At 41.6% G+C, this 27,560-nt stretch overlaps 1 protein-coding gene across 1 annotated transcript; it reads right to left on the bottom strand.

The window, feature by feature from the left end:
- Window positions 1-323: 323 nt before the first annotated feature.
- Window positions 324-23,328, bottom strand: LOC135481739 (cilia- and flagella-associated protein 44-like). Its single transcript, XM_064761409.1, is given in 37 exon segments — window positions 324-859; window positions 1,398-1,532; window positions 2,002-2,227; window positions 2,639-2,835; window positions 3,210-3,386; window positions 3,645-3,766; window positions 4,283-4,469; window positions 4,699-4,813; window positions 5,245-5,373; window positions 6,004-6,164; window positions 6,263-6,389; window positions 6,593-6,777; window positions 7,006-7,194; window positions 7,530-7,693; window positions 8,043-8,227; window positions 8,461-8,591; window positions 8,775-8,937; window positions 9,234-9,286; window positions 10,571-10,856; window positions 11,721-11,869; window positions 12,198-12,304; window positions 12,985-13,066; window positions 13,068-13,112; window positions 13,373-13,525; window positions 13,838-13,948; window positions 14,068-14,271; window positions 14,594-14,688; window positions 14,925-15,072; window positions 15,272-15,433; window positions 15,671-15,950; window positions 16,296-16,475; window positions 16,667-16,806; window positions 20,373-20,535; window positions 20,856-21,354; window positions 21,661-21,903; window positions 22,468-22,527; window positions 23,012-23,328. Coding segments are annotated over 37 exon segments (6,021 nt in total). The 5' UTR covers window positions 23,097-23,328; the 3' UTR covers window positions 324-676.
- Window positions 23,329-27,560: the final 4,232 nt, after the last annotated feature.

The following is a 27,560-nucleotide window of genomic DNA, read 5'->3' as shown; positions in this document are numbered from 1 at the left end:
TCACCTTAGTGTATTCATGATAACTTTAAGCAGCGACATCTCATAAGTTGTCTACCTCCTCTCTCATGTAGCACTCTGCCAACTTGTAAACATATCTTCAGACACAGTGGTGAAATCACTCTCTACATTCAGAGTGTGAAAATTCAACAGCTGTGTGGTAATACCTAAATATCTAAGGTATACATGTACTCTTTTAAAAAGAAAATCCACAAATCTTATCATACAATAATTTGTTACCATCCAGCGGTTTAAGTTGAATGAAAGTGAAGTTGACTTTTTAGTGCTTCTGCTGAGGCCTAAGAAAAAGGACACAGTTTTCTCACAAATGGTTGTATTTATTTCCAGTAAATAACATGTACATATCACAATTTTCTTAAAACACACCTACGTAAAGCTTCAACTTGAGAGGAATGGAGAAAACTAGAAGACTGGTACGCACAAATAGCCAGGTATGTTATTGAAACATACAATGCTGATGTTTAGTAAAAACTCACAAGGTACTCTGTGCCAATCTTTGGTTGGTTCTACTCTGTTTGACATTTGTTTTCCATACAAAGGTTGTTGTGTAGCAGCGGGAACTTTCAATGACTGTCCTTCCTATCACAGCAGAAGTAAAGTCATAAGACTTCGTTATTTACATCAAAATAAATATGCAGTATTGGGTTTGGATGAAGAACTAAATGGAGGCTGACTGGGGCATCGGAGGCTGGGCTGGAGGTAAGATGTGACCACCTTTTCGAGACAACAGAGTTATCTCCTCTTTGAGAGCATCGATCTCCTGAGCCTGAAGCTGTACCAGTTGTATCAACCTCTGTCTCTCACGAGCCTCTGACTTCTTCACTCCGCTATATTCTCCTCCCTGTAACACCAGCAAACAAACTTGGTCTAAATTCAACATGAGAAAACGGGACACCAGACAGCACTGCTCAACAGGTTAGAAACAGTGGTTTAGAATCGAGCTACATGTTGACAAGGCAGCGAATGCATTTTGATCGCACTACTTCTGTTGTTCAGGAACAATACAATTACTAATACATTTACTTTGTGTTACACACTCAATAGGCGTGCTCTTCTATTATTAAACTAACCTTAGTAAACCCAATGTGATAACAAAAAAAAAAACGATTTCACTTTAGATTAGATATGTTCTGCCCAGCTCAATATTGTTTCTCTTATGGACAACCATCCAGGATAACAGGTGAAAATAAAAACAGCACTACACTAATCAAGGGATGATTTAAATATCAAATCCTACGATAAAGGAAAGTGAAAATTATAAGTAACCTGACTTCTATCAACTCTGTAGGAGACAGCTCTGAAAAAGTGAGGGAATGTGGATGAAGGCCTAGACCTGACTGATAACATGCTTTAGTGAAGCTGGTAATGTACAAACTGACCACATGTTTCTGTCTGGCATCCAGAGAGTTCTCCAGTGTCTTCTTCTCCTCTGTCAGAATACACAGCTGGTTCAGTTTACGGGTATTCTCACGAATCAGACCAGTAATCTCTTCTTTCTTGGCACTGATTTTTTCCTGTGAACACAAAACATTGCCACCCAATGTACACAACTCAGTACAAGTACCATACTCTTGTACATGCTGTACTAATTCTGTAAAATTTTCAACAAAGAGTCAGACATACCACAAGACTATGGCATTCAGTCTACAACCCAAATTTATTTATTTATTTGTTTATTTCATGTTATTAGGCATACTGAAACTTCCTAGAGTGCATACCACAGTGAAATCTCACAAAAACTCAAACATGGTTGTATATGAGCAACAGAACTACATCCAAAATGGGGGGTGAAAGGTATCAGGTTAGTCAAAGATCTGGGGGGACTGCCTATCAAAAATGGCCGCTCTCTAAAACTAGGTAGAGGGGCTAGAGGCCCCCGTCTCTGAGGTCCCTCCTGTAGTAAGTGGAATCTGGAAGAGTGAATAAAACCTCATGCAGCAATGACGTGTTTTTCAAAAAACAAAATCCTTAATTATGACTTACAATCCAATCTGAGATTTCTTCTGAGTTTGTGATTTCTGCCAGTCTGAGTTTTTCCTTGAGTTCCTCAATGTTCCTGTTCACTGTAATGGTCTCCAACTTTTCCAAATCCACTATACATCCAAATTTGGCCATCATTGTGCTGTTACATTCCTCTTCCATATGCCTAATGCGAGACTCCATGTGCTTTCTGTCCTTGAGCAGCTGTACATGCTGCCTGCGTGACTCCCTGCAACACACAATGCCGGTTTTGACAACACTCACACTCAGTTACCTTCATTTCTCAGATATAGCATACACTTATGAAGGTCCACATAACCTTGGAACAGCCAGAACATCTACCCACGTCATGTCAAAGCACTTACTTTATAGCTACTGAATGAGACAACACTTGTCCAAGACAGCCAATGATTGATACCCATTTGGCTATATATTGTACTTCTAGTTGAGACCCTGCTGGTGAGGATAACACTGGCAGAAACCAAGAATGGGGATGTTGTTGCTGAATAGGACCACTGCCTGGTGAGGGCATGTGCTTGAATTTGGACATATTCAGTGAGGACTCAAAGGTGGCAATACTCAGAACCATTGTAAAAGAACTGAAAACCAAACGAGCTTTACAAGTAGCTAAGTTACTCACTTCATCTGTCTTTTCTGCATGGACTTTTCATGCTGGAGCTCCTTGATCCTCTGCTGTAGCCTGGACACCCCTGAGGACTCAAACACCAGGGTGTTACACAGGTCCTGAGGCAGCACGCCATTCACCATATACTGGATCTGGTGAAGCTTTAGTGTCACAACCACGTCCAGCTCGTTGATCTTCTGTTGCTTCTCCAGCTGCAAACATCAGGGCACAAAAGATACAGGAAATGCCAGTGCCATGAACACTGGGGCTTGCTGTAGCCCTGATGTGCTGATCAGCTTACACACGAATCTGTCATAAGAGCGAATTGTGGTGTTTTATACATATTTCAAGGCTCTGCTGCCCCTCCACCTTGTCAAGTTCACCACCATACATATAATGGACAGGCAGTGATTGAGAAATAAAATCACTTTCCTCTCTATGCTTAGAAAGATTACAATAAAACCTGCAATGGTCAATCCCCATCCAAACTGTTGGCTTTACTAAGATGGAAACAGATGTCAGCAGAGACATGTTTTCTGTCTCCCCTCATCCCCAGTAACAACTCCCACTACAGTCCACATCTTACCTGAAAGGCCTCCAGGTTATTTTCAGCCACCTGCAAACCAGTGTCAATTATTTTGGATTTTTTATGGAGACTTTCCAGCTCTTTTTTCAGCACTTCACTGGCTTTTTTCTCCTCTGTCAGCAGTTCTTCAATGTCCAGCTTCTTCTCTCGCATCTGACAGGTGTTGTCATAGATTGCCTGTAAAACAAAGACGTACATGTAAGAACACTATCAAAAAAAAAACACACACTATCTTTCATGGCGCTATCAAACAGGTAGTAAAAAGTAAGTAAAGAGTTCAAAGACTAAAATTTAGTTGATTATACTAGTTGGTATATATCCAATATGAGCATTAATATAGCAATCATATAAAATATTTTTGGATATCTTTCTTGCACAACTTGTCAAATCAGCTGAAGGATTTAGCACGTCCCCCAAATGACCTCAAACTCTCACCTGGTCACAGCCTGAAGGACACACATCCAAGTCGTAACCCCCCGTTTCTGACTCTGACTCCTCATCAGATTCATCCCAATCTGACTCGTCATCACTCTCATCGTCGCTCTCCTCATCAGAGCCTAAACATCAATAACAAAACAGGTAAAGTATGCTACAGAGTGGGCCCAATACAATGTATATGTGACTTTCATCAAACATGATATTCTTTCCAAAATATATACTTACATATTTTTTGTTCACTTCATCATAACACACTTCTGTCACCTTGGGACCTCTTTTCCCATGACAGAGAAAACAATATATTGATCATCTGTTGTATAAGGTTTGCCATTGAGACACTGGCTCAGCCGTTAATGTGCTGGCTTGCTGTCACTATCGGGCTCTTAACCTATGAGGTCTTGTGTTTGAATTCAGCTCTCACTGCTTCAGCTGCAGCTTTACGCCAAGAGGTTTGTCACATGCTTGGCAAAGGTCAGCGGTTTACTCTGGCCATTCCAGTTTCCTCTCATAAACATGACAAACCATCGTATATGAGAAATATTATTGAGTAAGGTATTAAACACCTACCAATCAATCAATCAGTGGAACACACCTATCAGAGTAATACATGTACTCTACAAGAACATATCACATACCATCAGCATCTGTAGTTTTCTTCTTAGCTCGTTTGATTTTCTTCTTAAAAACTTTCTGTAGGTAATCTGAAAATTTGTTGTTGTCTCCAAGAGAAGCAAGAAACGCTGCGTGTAAGGCTTTTTCTTTTTCCTGAAGCCTTTCTATGTCTTTTTTCTTATTTTCCAATTTGCTTTGGCAGTCCAGAACCTGTAACAATGGTAGCCATCACGTGAGAAAAATGAACCAGTTAGAGTTATAACATTATATCTAGTGTCAGTAGTGAACACTAAGCCACTTGCATATCAACAGTAAACTATCACACAATTTCTTCTTAACACAGAGGAACTGTGTATCTAATCATTCCTCTCAACATTCCAGTCACATTGTGAGTGGCTCTCCTGAATGATTGTGTGCTATAGGAGGTGCATGTACAAACCTTGGCCTGCATCTCCAACTTCTCCTGCTCTTTACTCTCCACCTTGGCAGCCAGCACATCCTCACTCTTCTCAAACTCCTTCAGCAAAACCAGCTCTTCAAACAGCGTCACATGTCTACAGGACATAAGGGCATGGCATGTAGGTACTGATACATCTGTGCACACACATTTACAGAACATAAAGAACACGTCATTCTACGGTATAAAAGAGAATACCCAATCCAATCATGTTATAGACATAATAGTAATAGACATCATCCCCTAAAAACCCTGTGTTTCTTGACATTGTTTTTTTTTTCTCATAAACTGAATAAGTTAGAAAACTGTTAACTTGTAAAACTCATTCTTGCAGTTTAAATCTACATACTCTTTTTTTTCCCTTGGCCATAGTACCTGTAAGCTGTTTACTGCAATCTGGACATTTTTGTGTAGCACATCATTAGCCTCCCAACAGGCCTATTTGACAGACCTGCTGAAGGCTCAAAGATCAAGGGGAGAGCAATGCCTTCTAACAGGTGAGTGCGTATATACAAAATCAGGTCATACCTGAGATCAGCATTCTTCATGATGATGTCCAGGTTGAACTTGTCATGTCTCAGCAAGCGTAGGTCAGCATCAAAATGTTGCTTCAGTTCCTTGATCTTGAGAACAATCTGGTCTCTCTGGTACAATAACCTGGAGGAATGCAGAGAGATGGCTCACATGAGCTAACTACAAATTGCTCTCCTGTGGGAGAAGGGAAAGTTACATATAGAACTGTTGTAACTGCAGATATCTGGTCTCTCTGGTACAGTTACCCAGACAGAAGAGAAAGTAACAGGCCTGTTCTAACTACAGAATCTAGCCTCTCTAATCTGGGGGAGAAGGGACAGTCATGTGATTGAGACAACTACAGTATCTGTAGATGGGGGAAGAGAAAGTTATATGACTGTGGTACTACGGAATTTCTCAGATACTGTAATCTTGAGAAGAAAGGACAGTCATGTGACGGAGATAACTACAGCATCTGCTCTTGGAGGAGAAGAGAAAATTATATGACTCTTGATACTACAGAATTTCTCAGATACTGTAGTCTGTAGACATGTGACTGAGATAACTACATGACTAGAATATGCTCTTCGAGGAGAAAGGAAAGCCATGTGACCATGGTAACCACAAATTCTGCTGTGGGAGGAGAAAGGAAAGCTATATGGCTGAAATAACGGTAGAATCTGCTTTTGGGAGAGAAAGGAAAGCTATGTGAGTGTGGTTACTACAGAATCTGTTCTCTGCTACAATAAACTTGAGGAGGATGTCATGACAAACCTAATTTCTCTGGCCTCTCTAATTTGCCTCTCAGCGTCCGACAGCTCCTCTTCTCCATCTGCTACTGTAGGTGGGCCCTGTTCACTAATCACATTCGAGTCAGACTTGGTCAGACTACTGAGTGATGTTCCTTGTTTTGGAGTTCCTGCTGGTGAGGATGGCTGAAACACACAGATGTATCAGTTAACACAAGGCTGTTTCACATGACAAAGAATTGCACAAGACTGGTTGATGAACCACACCATAAATTAATCTTCACCTTAGTTGCTTCTCCGTCCCCTCCGAATCCCCCAAATCCTGTGTTACTGCCTTTCTTAGCAGCCAGTTCCTTTGCTTCATGTGCTTTCTTGAATTCCAGCAGGCTTTCACGGGTGTATTCCAACTGCCTGGAAGTAAATAAGCATGATCACACTACACTGATATGCTGAAGCAAAAAAAAAACAAAAAAAGATTGCCAAAATTCTTAACAGGCAAGATTTCATATAACTGAAATGTTTTTCTCTAATGAAAAAAAAGTCCCTTCTGACCGTGTGAGAATACAAAACAATATACAGATTTTGGTGACAATGACAGTGATTGAGTGCCTTACTTTTCTGGCATCTCCTCTGGGTGGAGATCGGGTATGTGAGGGAGAGGCAGGCGCTTGTGGGGCCCTAGCTCAGCCTGAACCTCCTTTAGCTCCTTCACCAACTCCCTTAGGACGTCCAGTAAGGAGATCTTCCTGTCCCGGAGGGCCAGCAGCTGTGCATTGAAGTCATACTTGTGCTGGTGGATCTGTTGGCAAGAACAGAAGATTTGATAATACATGTGCTTTGTGATCTTGGTGGTGCATAATATCAGTACACTGACCCAATCAGTGTATGCTTCAGGCAAAGGCACTGAACCCAAGGGATTATAGCAACAGTCTTAAAGAAAGTAAACTTATCAACATCACAGCCCTTGTGTAGCAACTGGTTATCATTATTGTCAATATGGAAATTTGGATGATTTGGAATAACATACGAGATCCTTGATGACAAGAAGTCGTCCCCTGGCCTTCTCCACGTTCATCCTCATGTGATCTGGGACAACATAGTCTGGAGCTGTCTTCAGCTTGTAGTCCCCCATGTTTTCCTTGGCCTCCTTAATCGCCGCCACATCTGCTGGGTCTTCATAATCATCATCAGGTTTGCTGGCCAACAGTTCATCCCACTGAACAAAAACATCAGCAAACTTCATCATACAGAAAATGCAGCCAGATGAAGATGTCACCAGAACACTAGTTCATCCCACTATGACATGCTGGTGAGCAAACCAAGCTACTGTGCACATGTACAGACTATGGCCATGTTCTACCAAGATGTTGCAACACTGCGTTGAACGTATGAACTATAGTGACTACATATGTATGCATGCTTGCACTGCATGTTCTTATAGGTTTGGTGATATCTTTCTTATAGGAAGTAGATTGGGAATGTTACTTACATGTTCTGTTATGTTATATGTACCTTACAGGAAGCCTATGCATGGCGTGTGTTAATACCTACCTGAGCTTTTCTGACCGCTCTCTGATGTTTCTTCTCGTCCACTTTGAGTAAGGCCTGAGTGATGCGGTCTCCCATGCTACCCTTCAGAGATGTTTTCACTTTGAGGTCGGCATTCTCTTGCACATCAGAGACGGCCTGTCCACCCTCTGTCTGCTTGGTCTGACCTGAAGGATTCAAAATCACAATACGTTACTTCAACAGTGATCCTTAAGGCACAGACTATACACCCAGAATAAACTGAGCACCTCCACTGTTGTTTCCATGTTGACGTCTGAAGACTACAAATATAACTTTGTTCACAAGGCAAATTCTCAGTGTAGTAGGGTCTATGATTTTGCATTATGCTAGGGTTATTGGAGAATCAAAAAATTACACAGTGTGACCCAAAATGGACATATTATTTGAGTCCAGTGACTGAAAAAATACATCATATTATTAAACAAGACCGAATTTTAGTATTAACATCATACAGAAGGTGAAGACGGGCAATTTAAACGGCCCCTGCACACTGACCTGTTCGTAGTTCTCGGGTGGTATCTCTGGAGGGTCCCGACAGGAACATTGTTTTCCGGCGTTGAAACAAAGCCTTCATGTCATAGAAGTCATCCGAGAGTTTAGCCGTCCTAAATGTGGCCACCTCATGTGGAGAGTTGAAGGATTTCACCACAATCCTCTCACACTCCACCACTTCCTTAAACCTACAGAAACAGACAAGGAATATCACAGGTTTGATTAAAACAAAACCATATACTACATGACAGCCTTGGGAGCATACACACTCCAAGTGTTACCTGTGAAGTAGAATAACAGTTTACATTTCATCGTAACATTTTAACTTTAACTCCTTTGAAAATAGACCTTCCAATTAACATTATAACTATGACCTGCATTTCAGCAATAAAGAACAATCTTTGATTGTCACTGATCGTACTTCATCTGGAGTTTCTCTAGAGCCAGTCTGTGTTTCTCAGAATCCCATGCCATCTCTTTCTTCATCAGTTCTATCTTGTCTTGAATCTGCTTCTCTAGCTCCTGTTTGATTTCTCGATCCATTTCAAATTCCTGGTGATGAACAAAAATGGAGATGTAATAATCAGTATTTAGAACCAGTTTGCAGGTGTTCACTGATCAAAATGGCAGTATTGCATGTTGTAGCCTAAATATACACTACTTGTACGAAAGATCATTTCCTTTGAATAATTTACAGTGAGGCTCTGCGTGTTGGTACTTCACCCCACTACCTACCCCTCTGTGGAGCTGTAGATGTTCAGGTAAAGTCTTGTTCTTCTCCAGCAGAGTTTTGAAGTCTCGACGTAGTTTGGCGATGTGACGGCGAACGTCTTTCTTTTTTTCCTCGGCTTGACGGATCATCTTGTCATGTTCAGCTTTTTGTTTGGCATCTTCAATACTGAAAGAATACCAACATTGAGATTTACCTTACGGCACAATTAGCTAAACATTACAATACACTGTACACAATACATCTCACCAAAAGGCAGTTTCACATCTAATCATTTTGAAACACCAAAAGCCAACTTCCGAAGAAAAGTCGCATAACATACCTTCACAAATTTGTATTTCTGAAATTTGTCTGATTTTTTTAGACTTCATCATGATACACAGACATTCCAGTGACATCACTTTAACACCATCACTGTAAACCACAAGGCCAGACACTTCCCATCACATAGAAAATTATATTACCTGTAAGCATTAGGGTCATCAATATCATCAACCACCTTGTCTTCCTCAATAGCCTGCAATATGACACATGATGTTATTTGATTTATTTATTTATTTCATTGGTGTTTTACGCTGTACTCAAGAACATTTCACTTATGCGACGGCGGCCAGCATTATGGTGGGAGGAAACCGGGCAGAGCCCAGGGCAAACCCACAATCATCTGCAGGTTCTGCCAGACCTTCCCACGTACAGCCGGAGAGAAAGCCAGCATGAGCTGGACTTGAACTCACAGCGACCGCATTGGTGAGAGGCTTCTGGGTCATTACACTGCGCTAGCGCGCTAACCAACTGAGCCACGGAGTCCCTGATGTTATTTGACAAAATCCAGTCAGTGCAGTGAATACAATGCCACAGGACTGAGTTTTCAAACCTAACGTCAGACAACAAAAAGTGCAATGGTTACTTTATTTATACAGTGTATACTAACTCATGTGGAATACACTGTGTATAAAACATAAATGTTTCAATATCTTTAGCTGTAATAATTATATATAAGTGGACATGTGAAGAATAGATCTACAATTGCTAATAGAACCTAGACCATGAAGTTAGTTATGGTAATTACTGGTTTCTGAGTACAATGAGTAGAGTATTTGGAGGTTTTTACTCTGCCAGAGGTGGGGGTAGGGGGTGGGGGTGGGGCATCTGGTTATGGCAGAGCGGGGTCTGGTTACGGTAATTACTGGTTTCTGAGTACAATGAGTAGAGTATTTGGAGATTTTTACTCTGCCAGAGGGAAGCCTGGTTATGGTATTTACTGGTTTCTCAGTACAGTGAGCAGAGTGGAGGTTTTCATGTTGGTAGAAGGGAGCCTGGTTATGGTATTTACTGGTTTCTCAGTACAGTGAGCAGAGTGGAGGTTTTTACTCTGCCAGAGGGAAGCCTGGTTATGGTATTTACTGGTTTCTCAGTACAGTGAGCAGAGTGGAGGTTTTCATGTTGGTAGAAGGGAGCCTGGTTATGGTATTTACTGGTTTCTCAGTACAGTGAGCAGAGTGGAGGTTTTTACTCTGCCAGAGGGAAGCCTGGTTATGGTATTTACTGGTTTCTCAGTACAGTGAGCAGAGTGGAGGTTTTCATGTTGGTAGAAGGGAGCCTGGTTATGGTATTTACTGGTTTCTCAGTACAGTGAGCAGAGTGGAGGTTTTCATGTTGGTAGAAGGGAGCCTGGTTATGGTATTTACTGGTTTCTCAGTACAGTGAGCAGAGTGGAGGTTTTCATGTTGGTAGAAGGAACCCTGGTTATGGTAATTACTGGTTTCTCAGCACAATGAGCTGAGTATTTGCAGGTATTTACCCTGGCAGATGGAAGTCTGGCCTTGGCCTCAGCCACTCTCTCCTTTATCTCCTCCTGTCCCATCATGTTGAAGGCAAAGAAGTTGCCATCTCTGCCAACAGTGAGGATGTAGGTGTCATCGTGACTGGTCAGTAGACGAGTGATGTGGCCGTAGTTGTTGTCGTGGATGGTCAGCATCCAGTAGGGCCCCATCAGACCCAGGTCCTTCTCCTGGGACTCAGGGTCCATCTGCTGGATCCGCACAGCACCGTTCTCCATGCCCATCAGCACCTGATCCACCTTAGAACTGTTAGAGAAAAGAGTACAACATATGTTATATTCATCTTGCTTTTGGCTGTGATTCCACAAACAAGAGTTTGTGTTACTTCATGCGATTACTTCACGCATTTGTTACAGCGTTTCCATGGCCCATGTGTTGACAACTGTGATTCAAATAATCTGTCAACCCATCCCAGTACTAAATCCTTTTCTGATATGTGAAAAATGGGACATGTTTTATGCTAGAGACTCCTGCTGAGTCCGTGGAAACACTCCTGGGTATTGATGTAATTCCCATTTTCAGAACTAACAGACAAGTAATGATAAATACAATCACACGTCAGTGGAATCCCAGCATTAGAGAAAAATTCACCACACCTCAGCCTACGCTGTGTCCAGTGGCAGACACACCTGTCAGATACCTTTCCACACACCAATCAAGACAGGCATTTGACCAATTCTAACCAACATTATTGTTAATAGATCAGCTGGATGTCCCACACATTGATTACAAATGTTCATTCTCTCTGTGATGGGATGTGCTGGGACAATGGGCATTTGGTATCCATCCATTACATTATTGTTAATAGATCAGCTGGATGTCCCACACATTGATTACAAATGTTCATTCTCTCTGTGATGGGATGTGCTGGGACAATGGGCATGTGGTATCCATCCATTACATTTAACTGGTTTGTGATGTACATGTACTAACCATTTAGTTTTTGAAATTACACAGATTATTAAGCTTTACATAAACAATAGGCTGTACTCCTAACTAGAAGATAGAGTCAACACCACAGTATGATTGCCAATTTACAAGGCAGAAAACAAAGAGTTTGTTATAATGTAAATTTTGTTGTTAGTAAGGGATCTGATGGGTGGTATTTACCTGAACTTGATCTGTGTGATAGGAACATCATTGGAGTCTATGACAGACACTGCCCTCAGGGGCTTGTCTATATTCTCTTTTCTCATGCTGGCTTTCTCCTCTTCTGACAAGAACTTACACTCGTACAGATAACCAGCATCAAATCCACCCTGTAACACACACAGGCTGTGTTTAATGTCAGATATTAGGTTCCTGACACCACTAAAGACAGATGGAGAAGTGTCTGCTATTTTAAATGACACATCTTAAAATGTACTGTATCTATAAACATTATAGACCTGTCTCACTGTACCACTGTCTATGACTGACTCATGAAGAAGACAAATTGTTTTGTTACAGAAAATGTTCATGTTTCCTGACCATAAAATGTAGGAAACATTTGATTTATATACATTCATGACCAGATTATTTATTTTAGCTAATACAAACACCATGTCCTCAATTCTAACATTATACTACATGTGAATTCAGTCGTACCATAGAGAGCCAGAATTTGCCCTCGTCGGTGTAGAAGCCTGTCAAAATGGGGCTGGGTTCTTCAGGGATGTAAGGCTCCCATGGTGGCTGTTGTGGCGTAGCCGACTCTGAAGGTGGAATGGGAATTACTACATATATTAACTCAGCTGGTAGGACAGACCAGGTGATAACCACGGAGGATTTGTCTATCATGTAGGACAGGGACCACAATGGCTCTTGTTTTCACTGTGTGGGAAAGTATGCCATTACAAGTGTGGAAATCAGCTGCTTGACAAGGACAAATTGTCCTGTTCCCCACCATCATTTAGACAGGGGTCATCTGGTTTGTACAGGACAAAACAATTATGTAGATATATCTGTTAGCAGTAACCTGGTACTATTTGAATAAATAGAGTAGGTCGGTAAGCAATTTTTTTTTTTGTTGGACTGCTGAAAAACGATTTTCAATAAAGGATTTTTAATTTTTATTAAAACTGAGAGAAAAAAAATTACATCCCAATAACAACTTTAAGAGTAAAGTTGTAGCCTGAGAATACTGTATTTCACCTGAAGTCTGGCATGTAAAATGTACTTCAAGAACCATATGAATGATCAAATGATACTTTTGATGTCAACACTAATGCTTTTATGATAAGAAATGAATTCACAAAGAGTTCCCAAAGGCTCTCCAATGGCCCTATAAGGTAGATGAATCAGTTGGAATCAAGCAAAGCCGGTCACTTGAAAACTGCTAATTTTTATACAGTACTTTGTTTTAGCACATGTATCTTTTGATCAGTGTCTATACCTGGTTCTTCGTCGCCTGCTTCAGATTCAGTCTCTAATCCTCTTTCTATCCTCTTCTTCCTCTCCTCTTCCTCACGTTTTTTTTCTCTCCTCCTCCTCTTTAGCCTGCCGTGCCAAGTCTTCCTCATGCTGTAACACACAATGCATCACAGTAACACACACACAAATATTAAAATGGCAACATCAATTCAAACAAAATCTGATCTTAATTTGTAACAGAATGAAGTTAATATCCACACTTTTGAACAACTTATACAAAATAAGGAGTTCAACCCAGGAGTGAACAACATTACAGTTAAGGGAGACTAACCTCATTCCATGGGAAGTAACGCCTGACGTACAGGTTACAAATGTTAGAGTAAATATGTCAGCCATTTTTACACAGTTACCCGTAAATAAGACTTGATACTGTTGAACTGGAATGTCTTCATATCCAGTCCTGTTATCTGGAATGTGTGAGCTGTGTCAAAAGTGCCTTGCTCTGGGGCTGCTAGTTCTACTGCACATCCACCGTCACAAAAGATCAGTAATGTTGACTTTTTCTGGAAAAAAACAAAACAAATAAAATTGAAAGACAAACTTTCACAAAACTTTGTCAATAATTTTTTGCGTACTTTTCTCACACTTGACATCGCCTTACGGCACTATAAGCTAGACAATATCTTTCACAAAAAAAGTTACGAGAAATACAAGTCACAAAGTCTGATGAAAGCGGCCCCTTGATCATAACTTAACTTTCTTTGGTTTGTCAACTTTTGTAGGGTACTAAAGTAGTTTGACTTACACTTTGTATGACAACTAAAGCATGTTAACCTTATATCAGAATGGAAATCACTGTCAACCGATCTACTTACAAATTTTTTTGGAGACCACTGAATGGACCGCACAGCTGCTGGCATTTTCACAAAACCTACAGGCTCATACGTTGTGCCAACTGTCATGAAAAACACAGTTCCATCTTCACTCTGGAAAATGAAAGTATCACACATAAAACATCCAATTAAGTGGGTCTTACAGAGGAGCAAAACTTTGAAACAATACTGAGACCCTAAAACTCCCAGGTGAAGACAGGTTAGGAACTTACCCCAGTTGCCAGTACTTCTCCATTGTTATCAATGGCGAGGCTGGTAACAGAACCTGTGTGCGGCTTGAAGGCTTGACGTAACACAAACTCACACTCATCTTTCCCCTTGTGCCCCAGGGAATGCTCATGTATACTAGCAATGGTCAACACACGGACAACACCATCACCAAACCCAACCACAACTGTAGAGCCTTTAGGGTCGACCTACAAGCAGGATATCACATGTTAATGTTGAACAAATGCGATGACTTATTTGACAGTACACAGCACTCGGATGTATGCTCAGAACTACATGTTTGGCAGAGAAAAGATCTAACAGTTTCACTGGGAAAGTACATGAACCTTCTCATAACATAAAAACTTACAAAATCTCTGTGTTACACACAGCCCTAGCTGTGGTTAGAAACACAGTGGCCATGTGTAAGAGGTCTGAAGGGACAGAAGCAGAAAATGTTTATGGTTTTAAACAGATAAGATACCTGGAAGGAATGAATGATAATGACTTTACACCCCATCATGGACTTACAATCTCTGGGACCCAGGTCAGGCTTGTTCCAGCAGAGTTAAAGCTAGACTGACACAGTTGTTTTCTGGACACGTAGTCAAATACCCTCACGGTACCTGTGGGACAAAATCATCACAAAATTCAGGTAAGTAATTATGCCTGGATCAGTAGGAAACATATTTAAACAATGTTCATATATACTTGAATTTATACAAGAAATGCTTTTCAGGTGTTCCTCGCAATGTCTTGTAAAAGGGTCACTTTGCCAGAATGGCTTTCACCATGGCTTCTCATTTTCAGAATGGAGGGCCCGTGACATTGTGAATCTGAACCATCCAATCAGCTGACTTACTATCCTGTCCTGTGGTGGCCACCAGGTGGCTCACTGGTGAGGTATCCGCACTCCAGATCGGACCTGCGTGGTACGTCATCAGCTTCTCTGGGGCCAGCGATGTGTGAGAAAATGATAAGTCCAGCTTCCAAATCCCACCGTTGGCATCCTGTGAACAGACACGCATGTCTATTTACTCACCTCAACATATATGTCATGTAAAACCTGTCAGAGGATTAGCAATTCAGAACATTCAAACACATTCTCAATATCATCAGGACTGTGTAGTGTTTAAACACAACCCTTGCACTGACAGTTGAAGGCTGCAGACAACTCGGCACTGTTCCCCTACCTACTACATCTCTTACCTGTGCGTACCAGATGGTGGGCTCATTCTCTGTGTCCACAGACTTCACGATGGACTTAAGCTTGACATCCATTTCCACTTGCAGCTCATTCATTGGTTCCATTTCAAACAAACCCACTTCATCTACACCTTCAGCTGTGTCTATTGTTTCAAAGTCCCACACCTAGAAAAAACAAAACAAATACACTGTCATTGTATAGAACTCAACTATCAGTAAGTCATAGACAGGTAGCATGTCTCTTTAATACCTGAACATATCAGGTATGTCTGATACAAGTAATGTAATAACAATAACAAACAAAAAGCAGTAGATTTGAACAATGCTGGTGATTCCCATCTAAGGTTTAAGCCATGTGTTCAGATTAACATCAACATGCTTGATAAATTATTGAGAACCTACTCTGATGAATCCATCCACTCCGACAGTCATCAACTCTCCTTCATCCAGTAAGATCTGCTGGACTGGGCCATGGTGACAGGATTTGCCTCCCTTACGAGAGATCTCCACCTTAATGAGCCCTCCATCCCAGACCAGAAGATTCCCCCACTCACAGCCTGACAAGACCTTCCCATCAGGCAACTCCACGTAACCCTCTATATCAGAGATCTCTGTGCGACCAAACTTCCCCAGCTGACCTTGTAGCTTCAAACCTGTAAATGTGTCAGCCATCTTCCAAAATCTGTTAACAAATAAAATGAAAGTCACATAATTCTCAGACAGGCCCACTCATGTCAGCTAAATTGATACAAATACGGGAAATAAACCTACAGAATACCTAACAGCTATTCTTGAGACTCATTACTACCATATTTTGCTGAAAAGGACAATGTCACTGAATTGTTTTTAATGGGTACTTTCTTACTAATCATCAGACAATCTTAACGTCTTTTTGACGTCATCCAAAGCTAGGCTTTCCACCACTGCATAAGATCCTCTACTCAGATTTGATCGCAGTAGATCATACATGTATATGTTTTGCTTCAATGGAGTTTTGGAGAATCAAGTTAAGCTTTGAGGTACACACTTGATATGGCTGGTGCCTGCTGTGGTCAGCTGTCCTTCAAGCTCTGTGGAAAAGGTTGCCCTGAACACCTCCTGGGAGAAGGCCTTGGAGCGCAGCACAATCTTCTCCTGTCTCCATCTCCACACTGTTAACATGTAGTCTGACTCCCCTCCCTGGGAGGCCAGCAGTTCTCCATCAGGGCTGCAAACACACACAGAGACTGGGTTACAACTCAAAAGACATGACTGACAAGAGTTAATAGGCTTGGATTACTTATCACTTGTGCTTGCAGATAGTCTATTATCTTTCTTATTTTCTTTACACAGACTAGTTCCATCTGCAGTCAAGTGTCTATAAAACGTTAAAGTAATAAAGAATATTTAGTGTCCTACCTGAAGTCCACATAATTATAACACTGCTCTGTTCCTCCTCTCAGTATGCGGTGCAACTTCAGAGATGGGTACTCATATATGTTTATATTAGGGACTTTCCCTTTCTCTGCTACAGCAAAGAATTTTCTGCTTGGATGTACCTGTAAAAAAATTAAGTTTGTGGTCAACATGTGGTATCACTGTTTATTTATTCTTTTTAATATTTAGCAACAGCCCCAATGCCTCCCCTACCTGTACTCCTGAGATACTCACAGCAACAGCACCAACACCTCCCACATTTGTAAGATATACTCACAGCAATAGCCTCAATACCTCACCCATTTGTGCCCATGAGGTACTCACAGCAATAGCCCCAACACCTAACCAACTTGCACCAATGGGGTACTCACAGCAACAGCCCCACCACATCCCCCACTTGTCCCCCTAAGGTACTCACAGCAACAGCCCCAATGCCTCCCACACTTGTGCCCCTGAGGTACTCACAGCAACAGCACCAACACCTCCCACATTTGTAAGATATACTCACAGCAATAGCCTCAATACCTCACCCATTTGTGCCCATGAGGTACTCACAGCAATAGCCCCAACACCTAACCAACTTGCACCAATGGGGTACTCACAACAACAGCCCCACCACATCCCCCACTTGTCCCCCTAAGGTACTCACAGCAACAGCCCCAACACCTCCCACACTTGTGCCCCTGAGGTACTCACAGCAGTAGCCCCAACACCTAACCAACTTGCACCAATGGGGTACTCACAGCAACAGCCCCACCACATCCCCGACTTGTCCTCCTGAGGTACTCACAGCAGCAGCCCCAACACCTCCCTCACTTGTAAGATATACTCACAGCAATAGCCTCAATGCCTCACCCATTTGTGCCCCTGAGGTACTCACAGCAATAGCCCCAACACCTCCCACACTTGTAAGATATATTCACAGCAATAGCTTCAACACCTCTCCAATATGTGCCCATGAGGTACTCACAGCAACAGCACCAACATATCCCACACTTGTAAGATATACTCACAGCAATAGCCTCAATGCCTCACCCATTTGTGCCCCTGAGGTACTCACAGCAATAGCCCCAACACCTCCCACACTTGTAAGATATACTCACAGCAATAGCCTCAATGCCTCACCCATTTGTGCCCATGAGGTACTCACAGCAATAGCCCCAACACCTAACCAACTTGCACCAATGGGGTACTCACAGCAACAGCCCCACCACATCCCCGACTTGTCCCCCTGAGGTACTCACAGCAGCAGCCCCAACACCTCCCACACTTGTGCCCCTGAGGTACTCACAGCAACAGCACCAACACCTCCCACACTTGTAAGATATACTCGCAGCAATAGCCCCAACACCTCTCCCATTTGTGCCCATGAGGTACTCACAGCAACAGTCCCAACACCTCCCCCATTTGTGCCCATGAGGTAGTCACAGCAATAGTCCCAACATCTCCCACACTTGTAAGATATATTCACAGCAATAGTATCAACACCTCTCCAATATGTGCCCATGAGGTACTCGCAGCAATAGTCCCAACACCTCCCATACTTGTAAGATATATTCACAGCAATAGCCTCAACACCTCTCCAATATGTGCCCATGAGGTACTCACAGCAATAGTCCCAACACCTCCCACACTTGTAAAATATACTCACAGCAATAGCTTCAACACCTCTCCAATATGTACCCATGAGGTACTCACAGCAATAGTCCCAACACCTCCCACACTTGTAAAATATACTCACAGCAATAGCTTCAACACCTCTCCAATATGTGCCCATGAGGTACTCACAGCAATAGTTCCAACACCTCCCACACTTGTAAGATATATTCACAGCAATAGCTTCAACACCTCTCCAATATGTGCCCATGAGGTACTCACAGCAATAGTCCCAACACCTCCCACACTTGTAAGATATATTCACAGCAGTAGCTTCAACACCTCTCCAATATGTGCCCATGAGGTACTCACAGCAATAGTCCCAACACCTCCCACACTTGTAAGATATATTCACAGCAATAGCTTCAACACCTCTCCAATATGTGCCCATGAGGTACTCACAGCAATAGCCCCAACACCTCTCCCATTTGTGCCCATGAGGTACTCACAGCAACAGTCCCAACACCTCCCCCATTTGTGCCCATGAGGTAGTCACAGCAATAGTCCCAACATCTCCCACACTTGTAAGATATATTCACAGCAATAGTCTCAACACCTCTCCAATATGTGCCCATGAGGTACTCGCAGCAATACTCCCAACACCTCCCATACTTGTAAGATATATTCACAGCAATAGCCTCAACACCTCTCCAATATGTGCCCATGAGGTACACACAGCAATAGTCCCAACACCTCCCACACTTGTAAAATATACTCACAGCAATAGCTTCAACACCTCTCCAATATGTGCCCATGAGGTACTCACAGCAATAGTCCCAACACCTCCCACACTTGTAAAATATACTCACAGCAATAGCTTCAACACCTCTCCAATATGTGCCCATGAGGTACTCACAGCAATAGTTCCAACACCTCCCACACTTGTAAGATATATTCACAGCAATAGCTTCAACACCTCTCCAATATGTGCCCATGAGGTACTCACAGCAATAGTCCCAACACCTCCCACACTTGTAAGATATATTCACAGCAGTAGCTTCAACACCTCTCCAATATGTGCCCATGAGGTACTCACAGCAATAGTCCCAACACCTCCCACACTTGTAAGATATATTCACAGCAATAGCTTCAACACCTCTCCAATATGTGCCCATGAGGTACTCACAGCAATAGTCCCAACACCTCCCACACTTGTAAAATATACTCACAGCAATAGCCTCAACACCTCTCCAATATGTGCCCATGAGGTACTCACAGCAATAGTCCCAACACCTCCCCCATTTGTGCCCATGAGGTAGTCACAGCAATAGTCCCAACATCTCCCACACTTGTAAGATATATTCACAGCAATAGTATCAACACCTCTCCAATATGTGCCCATGAGGTACTCGCAGCAATAGTCCCAACACCTCCCATACTTGTAAGATATATTCACAGCAATAGCCTCAACACCTCTCCAATATGTGCCCATGAGGTACACACAGCAATAGTCCCAACACCTCCCACACTTGTAAAATATACTCACAGCAATAGCTTCAACACCTCTCCAATATGTGCCCATGAGGTACTCACAGCAATAGTCCCAACACCTCCCACACTTGTAAAATATACTCACAGCAATAGCTTCAACACCTCTCCAATATGTGCCCATGAGGTACTCACAGCAATAGTTCCAACACCTCCCACACTTGTAAGATATATTCACAGCAATAGCTTCAACACCTCTCCAATATGTGCCCATGAGGTACTCACAGCAATAGTCCCAACACCTCCCACACTTGTAAGATATATTCACAGCAGTAGCTTCAACACCTCTCCAATATGTGCCCATGAGGTACTCACAGCAATAGTCCCAACACCTCCCACACTTGTAAGATATATTCACAGCAATAGCTTCAACACCTCTCCAATATGTGCCCATGAGGTACTCACAGCAATAGTCCCAACACCTCCCACACTTGTAAAATATACTCACAGCAATAGCCTCAACACCTCTCCAATATGTGCCCATGAGGTACTCACAGCAATAGTCCCAACACCTCCCACACTTGTACTCATGAGGTATACTCACAGCAATAGCTCCAACACCTCCTCCACTTGTACTGCGGAGGTATGTCTGCTCCTTGCTGGTCAGGTTCAGTAACTCCACCAGGTTACCTGCTACAAAGCACACCGTCGTCTCATCCAGGATGTGGAGATTAGCACGTTTGGTGCAGTCATAACCGTACGAATGGCTGGTCAGTGGTTAAAGACAAATGCTCACTTTCAAAACCATAATCTTGTCTAATCTTAATATGGCTATAATTAGTTACACAAATTATCATGAGAAAGAATATTCTAAACAATAAATGTTTTCCCAGATCAACTGACAAGCATTCAGTCTGTGCATACATCTCTTGCCTCAGCTGTGTTACTCACTTCTTGCGATTTGCACTGATAAACCCATGTAACTGCGTACATTCAACTTTCTATGAGATAGAATAGTAATGATCATGCAGTACCTCTGAAACAAAACTGTGTGTAAGTGGTAGTATATGTCACATAAAAAGGATACTTGAGTGTGAGCATGTCAAGAGGCAGGCCAGACTCCTCCTGTACCTGTGCACCTGACACATGCTCCTCTGCATTGTAGTAGAATAACGGGTCCATGGTCTCTACCAGATCTTCCCTACTCTCTCCCCAGGCATTCAAGTCCTCGTCTCCCTTCTGAGAGCCACTCCCTTCCCCACGCTCCCCATCTCCCTGAACACCTTCTTCAGCTTGCCCCTCCTCTTCCTGTCCTGAGGTGACTGGCCCCTCTCCAGATGTCTCAGCTGGTTTGTCAGTTTCTCCATTTGGTTCAGCTTGATTGTCAGCTTCTCCCTCCTGTTCAGCTTGTTTATCAACCTCTTTATTCTGTTCAGCTTCTTTGTCAACCTCTTGTTTGTCAGCTTCTCCCTTCCCTTCAGCTTCTTTCTCAGCCTCTTCACTCTTTTCAGTTTGCTTTTCAGTTTCTCCCTTCTCCTGAGTGGACTCTTCTGTCGGTTTCTCTCCATGACTTTCAACAATGTTTTCTGAAGATAAATGTACACCCATGTAACAAATGATACTGAGCTTAAAAGCATAAGGGGCAAATTGGCACTAAATGCAGCCACATTAGTAAAAGATCTCAGTTTGACAAAATAATACTTCTCCTTCATCACAACTACCACTTGAAAATAGCCTGAAAATTGACTCAGAAGAAAAGGAATGTTCTCTCCATGGGATATACATTTTGTCCACGTTCCAGCCATACAGTGATGAAAATGCTTGATGAGAATGTATGTAGATGTGATATACATTACATATGGCATACATCTAAATAAGGAATATTGCCTCACCTGTTTCACCTTGATCAGTGGTCCCTTCTTCCTTAGCCTCATCTCCCCAATCATTCACAACAGCCTGACCCTGCTCCACAGTATCAGCCTGCTCTCCTGTCTCACTTGGAGGCTGCTCCTCCGGGGGCTTCTCGGTTTCAGGTACAATTTCATTGTCTTTACCTTGTCCCTCTGCTTCTTCAGGCCCAGCATGCTCAGTTTCTTCAGACTTTTCCTCATCTTTCTTGTCTACCTTGTCAGTTCCTGCAGAGCCAAACAAAGTTGATCTTTCAGTTTGGTTAAATATGATAAATGCTGGATAAAAAAACAAACAAAAAACAACATAATAGAATGGGAATGCATATTTTCAACAGCACTAGACTAGTTTATTTGTGTGAATGATGAATTTTTGATCAGAACTTACCATTTTTCATCTTAATACAGAGATCTGTTCTGAACACAAGTCTACATGTATATTAACATTTAGAACATCATGTTAAAAAGTGTATCATAGCATAAAGAGCAAATGTTACTGTTACTATTGTCTATTACTTTACTCTTAATTCTCTCTCAAACCACCCTTCTCAAGAGAAGCACATAATGTTGACACAACCATGTGATAAGTGGCACCCAATTTCATGTAGACAGAGAATAGCATGAGCAAGGATAGTACAGAGCCACATAGAACAGCAGACTGATAGAAATAATGGACATCAGAAAGGCTGACAAAGATGAGCTGATCTATATGTAGGAGATCTGAGCACCTACAGAAACTACCACCATAAAGTTCTACATTAGGAATCTACCACAGGTCTGATCTATAGGTACCTGTTCCCATGTCAACCAAACTCCCTGCCGGGTTGTCTGTGTTTGATCCCTCATTTGACACTGTATTAAATCATCACAGGTACATGTACATGTAAATCACTCTCAAGAAGGCTCCAATAACATTCATAGGAAACACAAGTAACCTGCTTGGTTAAGTTGCCAACATGTTCATGAAGCAACAGACAAAGGCAGATAACAAGCAAAAAACAAATGAAAGGTTTTCATTACTTTCATACTAGATCTACATTGTAAAATACAGTTACCATCAATACATTTACCCAATACTAAGTACTACGTTACATAGGTAAGATCCATTAGACAAGCTATACACATCACAACAAAACTGTGTATTCAAGACACTCGGAAAGTGTCATTGTGTTAAGGAGAAATACCCTACTCCAATGTCTTTTATGTTATAACGGTGAAAGTCTGATAAAATCAATGTCATTGTACAAGCCAAGGGTTTGCTATTATCTTTCAGAGGGATGACTGATTGACAGTAGCTTATCCTCCAGGAAGAGCATAAATCCTACACTATGTATACCTTGTGCTGGTGTATTTCCCTGGCCTTGAGCTGGCTGGTCCTGTGTTGGGGTTGTTGTTCCCTCGTTTTGCTGCTCACCATCCATCCCAGTTGCCTCTGTGGATCCCTCTACAGCTAACGGCCAGATAACAACACATTAGGGTGACAGACATAGCAAATCAGATACAACAGAAATGCACAAGTACAGTGGAAGGAGTATTTTGGGCATAACTATTAGATAATTACATTTACTTGATGAGAGGAAATACACGGAACTTGAAGAGTACGTGTTGACTGTCAGTGGCAAAATATTTCATATCATTTATCCATTTCACTGGAAATCATCAGTTCCTTTTAGACTCTGTAAGACTTTCAGGCTTATTATAAGTATAAGTGAAATATGGACTGAATGGCAGCGTAGTTTGTGGATACCTCTATCATATAATTGTAGTACTACATGTACAATCTACACAGATGCACATATACAAATATATATACCAGGGGTGTAAGCGTAGACAAAAACTACAATCACTTTACAACTACTATGCAAGCACTGCAGTCCGCGTGCATGTTGAGTCAAATATGAACTACTGCACAATATTCACAAACACATTGACCACTGTTAAAGCTGAAAGCCAAGATAAGACTGAGCATGCTGTAACTCTTTTTCACAGATAATATGATGCAAACAGTGGGTATTTTCTACATGTTGAAACGTACAAGTTCAGCCCAGCTGAAAACAGTGGGGGAGGATATATATACATCAAACAGCAAGTTAAACATAACAAACTTTGTATAGTTACAGCATACATGTGCATATACATTCATGTGGTCTAACATACATGTCCACCTATCAATATCACGAAAGCACTTAAAGCTCAAACTTCATTGATAACACACTGTACGGTACAAAAATATCACATACAGACATGAAGCCCATACATATGCAACATACATATGCAAAGTTATCTATAAGGGAAAGCATATACATGTAATTACAACTTTTCACATTGATAATGAACATTCTCTGAAAGCAGAAAGTCCACATTGACCATACACTGAGGCTTCTGACAATTATTTATTCATGAAGTGGTAATCTCTTCTACATAACAGTACTAACTAGGTACTAATGGTGTAGAACAAAAAAATTGTCTAACATGAAGCCTCTAATAATATAGCTTTAAATGTCAAAATAATGACGGCAACTTGTGGGTCAATGTACTGCAGGGCAATTCTGAATCTGGGAGATTGCACTGAGACAAGTTTTAAAAAAAATTAACTCAGTCATGCTTCTATTCAACAGATAAATTTCACATGCACGTCCAAAACATTCAGAAAGAAAAACCTCATGCCAGGTTCTACATGCTTTAACTATGGTTATAGTGTGCAGACTGAATGAAGACAATGTACCTCTCCCTGCCTGGGGTGATGGATGAAATGAGGTAGACCCAGGTGGTTGCCATATTTCAACTGATGATGGTGATACTGGCTCATGATTAGCATGGCTGTTGGTAGGTGACCCATGGTAGTACAATGTGCCAGGATAAGTAAGCGGTGAAACGTAATGTGAATCAAAGGGTGAAAATTCACTGCTATCAAAACCAAGCTCTTCACCATCTAACTGAACAACAACATTGCCGTGATCAAGCTGAAACAAAGTGTCCTCCATTGATCCCAGTGATAAGCTGCGGCTAGTCTCACCCCACGTGACAAGATCATCATCAGAGTTGCACACGGATGGTATAGGAAATTCTGGTTGATACAAATGATGGCCTGAAAAGCTCCTATCAGTTATAACTGGAAGCTGTGGAGTCACCAACTTATCACCAGTTTTCTTGTTCTCCTCATCTTCCTTCCGAAAAGTATCATCTTGTGTTTCAGAAAGTTCATTACACTTGCTTTTCACAGATGCACCTCTGTCATCGTAATCATCAATGTCAAAGGAATGTTTAAGGCGATACCTGCGCAACGCTTCAATCCTCAGATGAGATGTGGCTTGCCTCAGATTGGTGGGCTTTGGAAGGCTGACCTTCTCATCTGCTCCCAGTATTTCTGGTTTACCATCACTTATACCCTCTTTGAGTAAATACATGTAATCATGACATGTGGTTATCAAATGCAGCTTAATGCAGTGAATTGACAATAAATGTGTTTCAGTTTTTATCAAACCTGATTCTTCTACGTCAAACAGACAGTTGCAGATAATTGTTTTTAACCACAAGGACAAATTGATGGGAAGGATAAAATATAAGATATCCAAAACATCCAACATTTCTGATTTTTATCTGCCTCATAGTCAGCATTCAGTATCAATTCATAATAATGACTGACCTGTTCCAAAGGCTGGAACAAACAATACCCATGTTTAGTAGACATGGCTTTCCCTATAAATTTTCATTGCTACTAGTGAGTGAGTGAGTGCTTGGGGTTTAACGTCGTACTCAACAATTTTTCAGTCATATGACGACGAAGGAATCATTAGGGTGCATGTACGTGTAATGTGCCTCCTTGTTGCAGGACAGATTTCCACCGCTCTTTTATTTAGTGCTGCTTCACTGAGACGACTTACCGAAGGCAAATAAGCCGCCCCGCCCGAGCCATTATACTGATACGGGTCAACCAGTCGTTGCACTATCCCCTTCATGCTGAACGCCAAGCGAGGAAGTTACAACTTCCTCTTTTAAAGTCTTAGGTGTGACTCGATCAAGGATTGATCCTGGATCTACCGGTCCCGAAGCGGACGCTCTACCAACTGTGCTATCCGGGCCGGTCTCATCGCTACTATTAGGGGCCTAGATGTTTGGTCGGTTAAAATCAGAATTAACTGGTATGTATTTATAAAACAAAAAATAATAAGTAAAAGGAAATAAAAAAAATGTAGGCCTACACTATAGACTAAATCTTTTTTCCTCACATTGGTATATATTGGGAAAAGTTTAACTACGCTATTAAATGAGACCTATCTAATATACATTACCAAGTAAACTACAGTAAGGTAGTATTTTAATTCCTGTGATTCACAAATGAACCAAGGCAATGATCACATCAGGTACAGAGACTAATTTAATAGGTAGCCTTAGCCTGGGTTAAATTCGATCACAAAATTACATGGAAAATCAGTACGATTTCTTAACAGAGCGAATCAAGCACCATGTTACCCAATGGCCAAACTGTAAACAGTTACCGTCGGACCGATTGAATACTGGCTATGAGGTTCTCATTATTAAAAGCACTTACTGTAGTGAAGTTAACTTTCAATGCAAAATACAAACGAAATAAATTAGTTACATACCTTGTTCGTCTGCAGTCTGATCGCCTGCTTTGCTCTCCTCCTCCATCTTGACATTTACGTTGGTTGCCATGGTCGCGAGCGCATGTGCAGAAGTGTCCATGCGGATCAGGGGACATAACTCTTGGCGGCAGCCCCGTTGCAAGTCCTCCATAAAAATATAATGTTGGAAATAAATAACAACTTATTGAAAAAGCTGGCATTTGTCTTGCCTTAATAATTCTACTTACGAATGTCACGAATTACAAAAGCTGGAATTTGTCAAGTTAGAATAGATATATGATTAGAAAATATTTTTAACAAAATGTAACAGGCTTCCCTGTTTGACAGGAAACTTTCAGTACAGTTTCTTGTGCTCATAGTTTATATGTCACAAGGGTATCTTTATGATTCATAGCTGTTCCATCGATTATACCGTTTCAAAAAGAGAAGTAATTAACACAGGAACATATGAATAAAACACAGCAGTTACCACATCAGTAGGCTCAGTGAGTCTTACCATACACTGTACATGTATGTTTACAATGAATTGCAAGGGGCTACAGTGAAGTGTGATCTCTACTAGCCCTACCTCAGTGGTGATCAGTGCTCTTCATTTTCAGACCTCAGAGGGTTAACTGACGACTTCTTGTGTGATGTAACATCAAGCAAAAGTGGAAATGACAAAATTGTTGTTTCCATGAGACACCCCAAAACTTGCACAACTTTGTACCAAATGGTAATAATTTAGGAAACAATCTACATCACATTTTCATCTCTGCTGGCTAGAACAGTGAGATAAAGGGTTGCTGGTTGGTTGATGGACGTGTAGCATTAGCCTTGTATAGTAGCAGCTGTAGACAATTACATCATTCCACTTCACAGCAACGGCTATCTCCCGAGCACCCAATTTACTGGAACACTGTACTGGTACCGTATGGGAAAACAGTTCATATTCATACTGGAACACTGTACTGGTATGGGAAAACAGTTCATATTCATACTGGAACAAATCCCTGACTTGACTAGGCTACTATTTTGATACAGAATGCTGAATTGTGAGGTCCTTTCACACTGGTAAAAAAAGTAACACAGACACAGATTACATTATTCACCTAAACTAAGAAACTAACACACCATGCATGCAGATTGCCTCTAGAAGTTTCCCATGGCTCAAGATCCTCTCTGCCCACATCGCAGAGTTACTGTTATAGCATTCGCTATGTAAGGGGAAACCACATGAGGAGGCACTTCTAAAATTTGTGATGTCTGCAGAATTTGATCCACGTACATGTAGCCCTA

The sequence above is a fragment of the Liolophura sinensis genome, chromosome 1 (assembly GCF_032854445.1).
Source record: "Liolophura sinensis isolate JHLJ2023 chromosome 1, CUHK_Ljap_v2, whole genome shotgun sequence".
Taxonomy (NCBI): Eukaryota; Metazoa; Mollusca; class Polyplacophora; order Chitonida; family Chitonidae; genus Liolophura; species Liolophura sinensis.
This window is presented reverse-complemented; position numbering and strand designations above follow the sequence as displayed.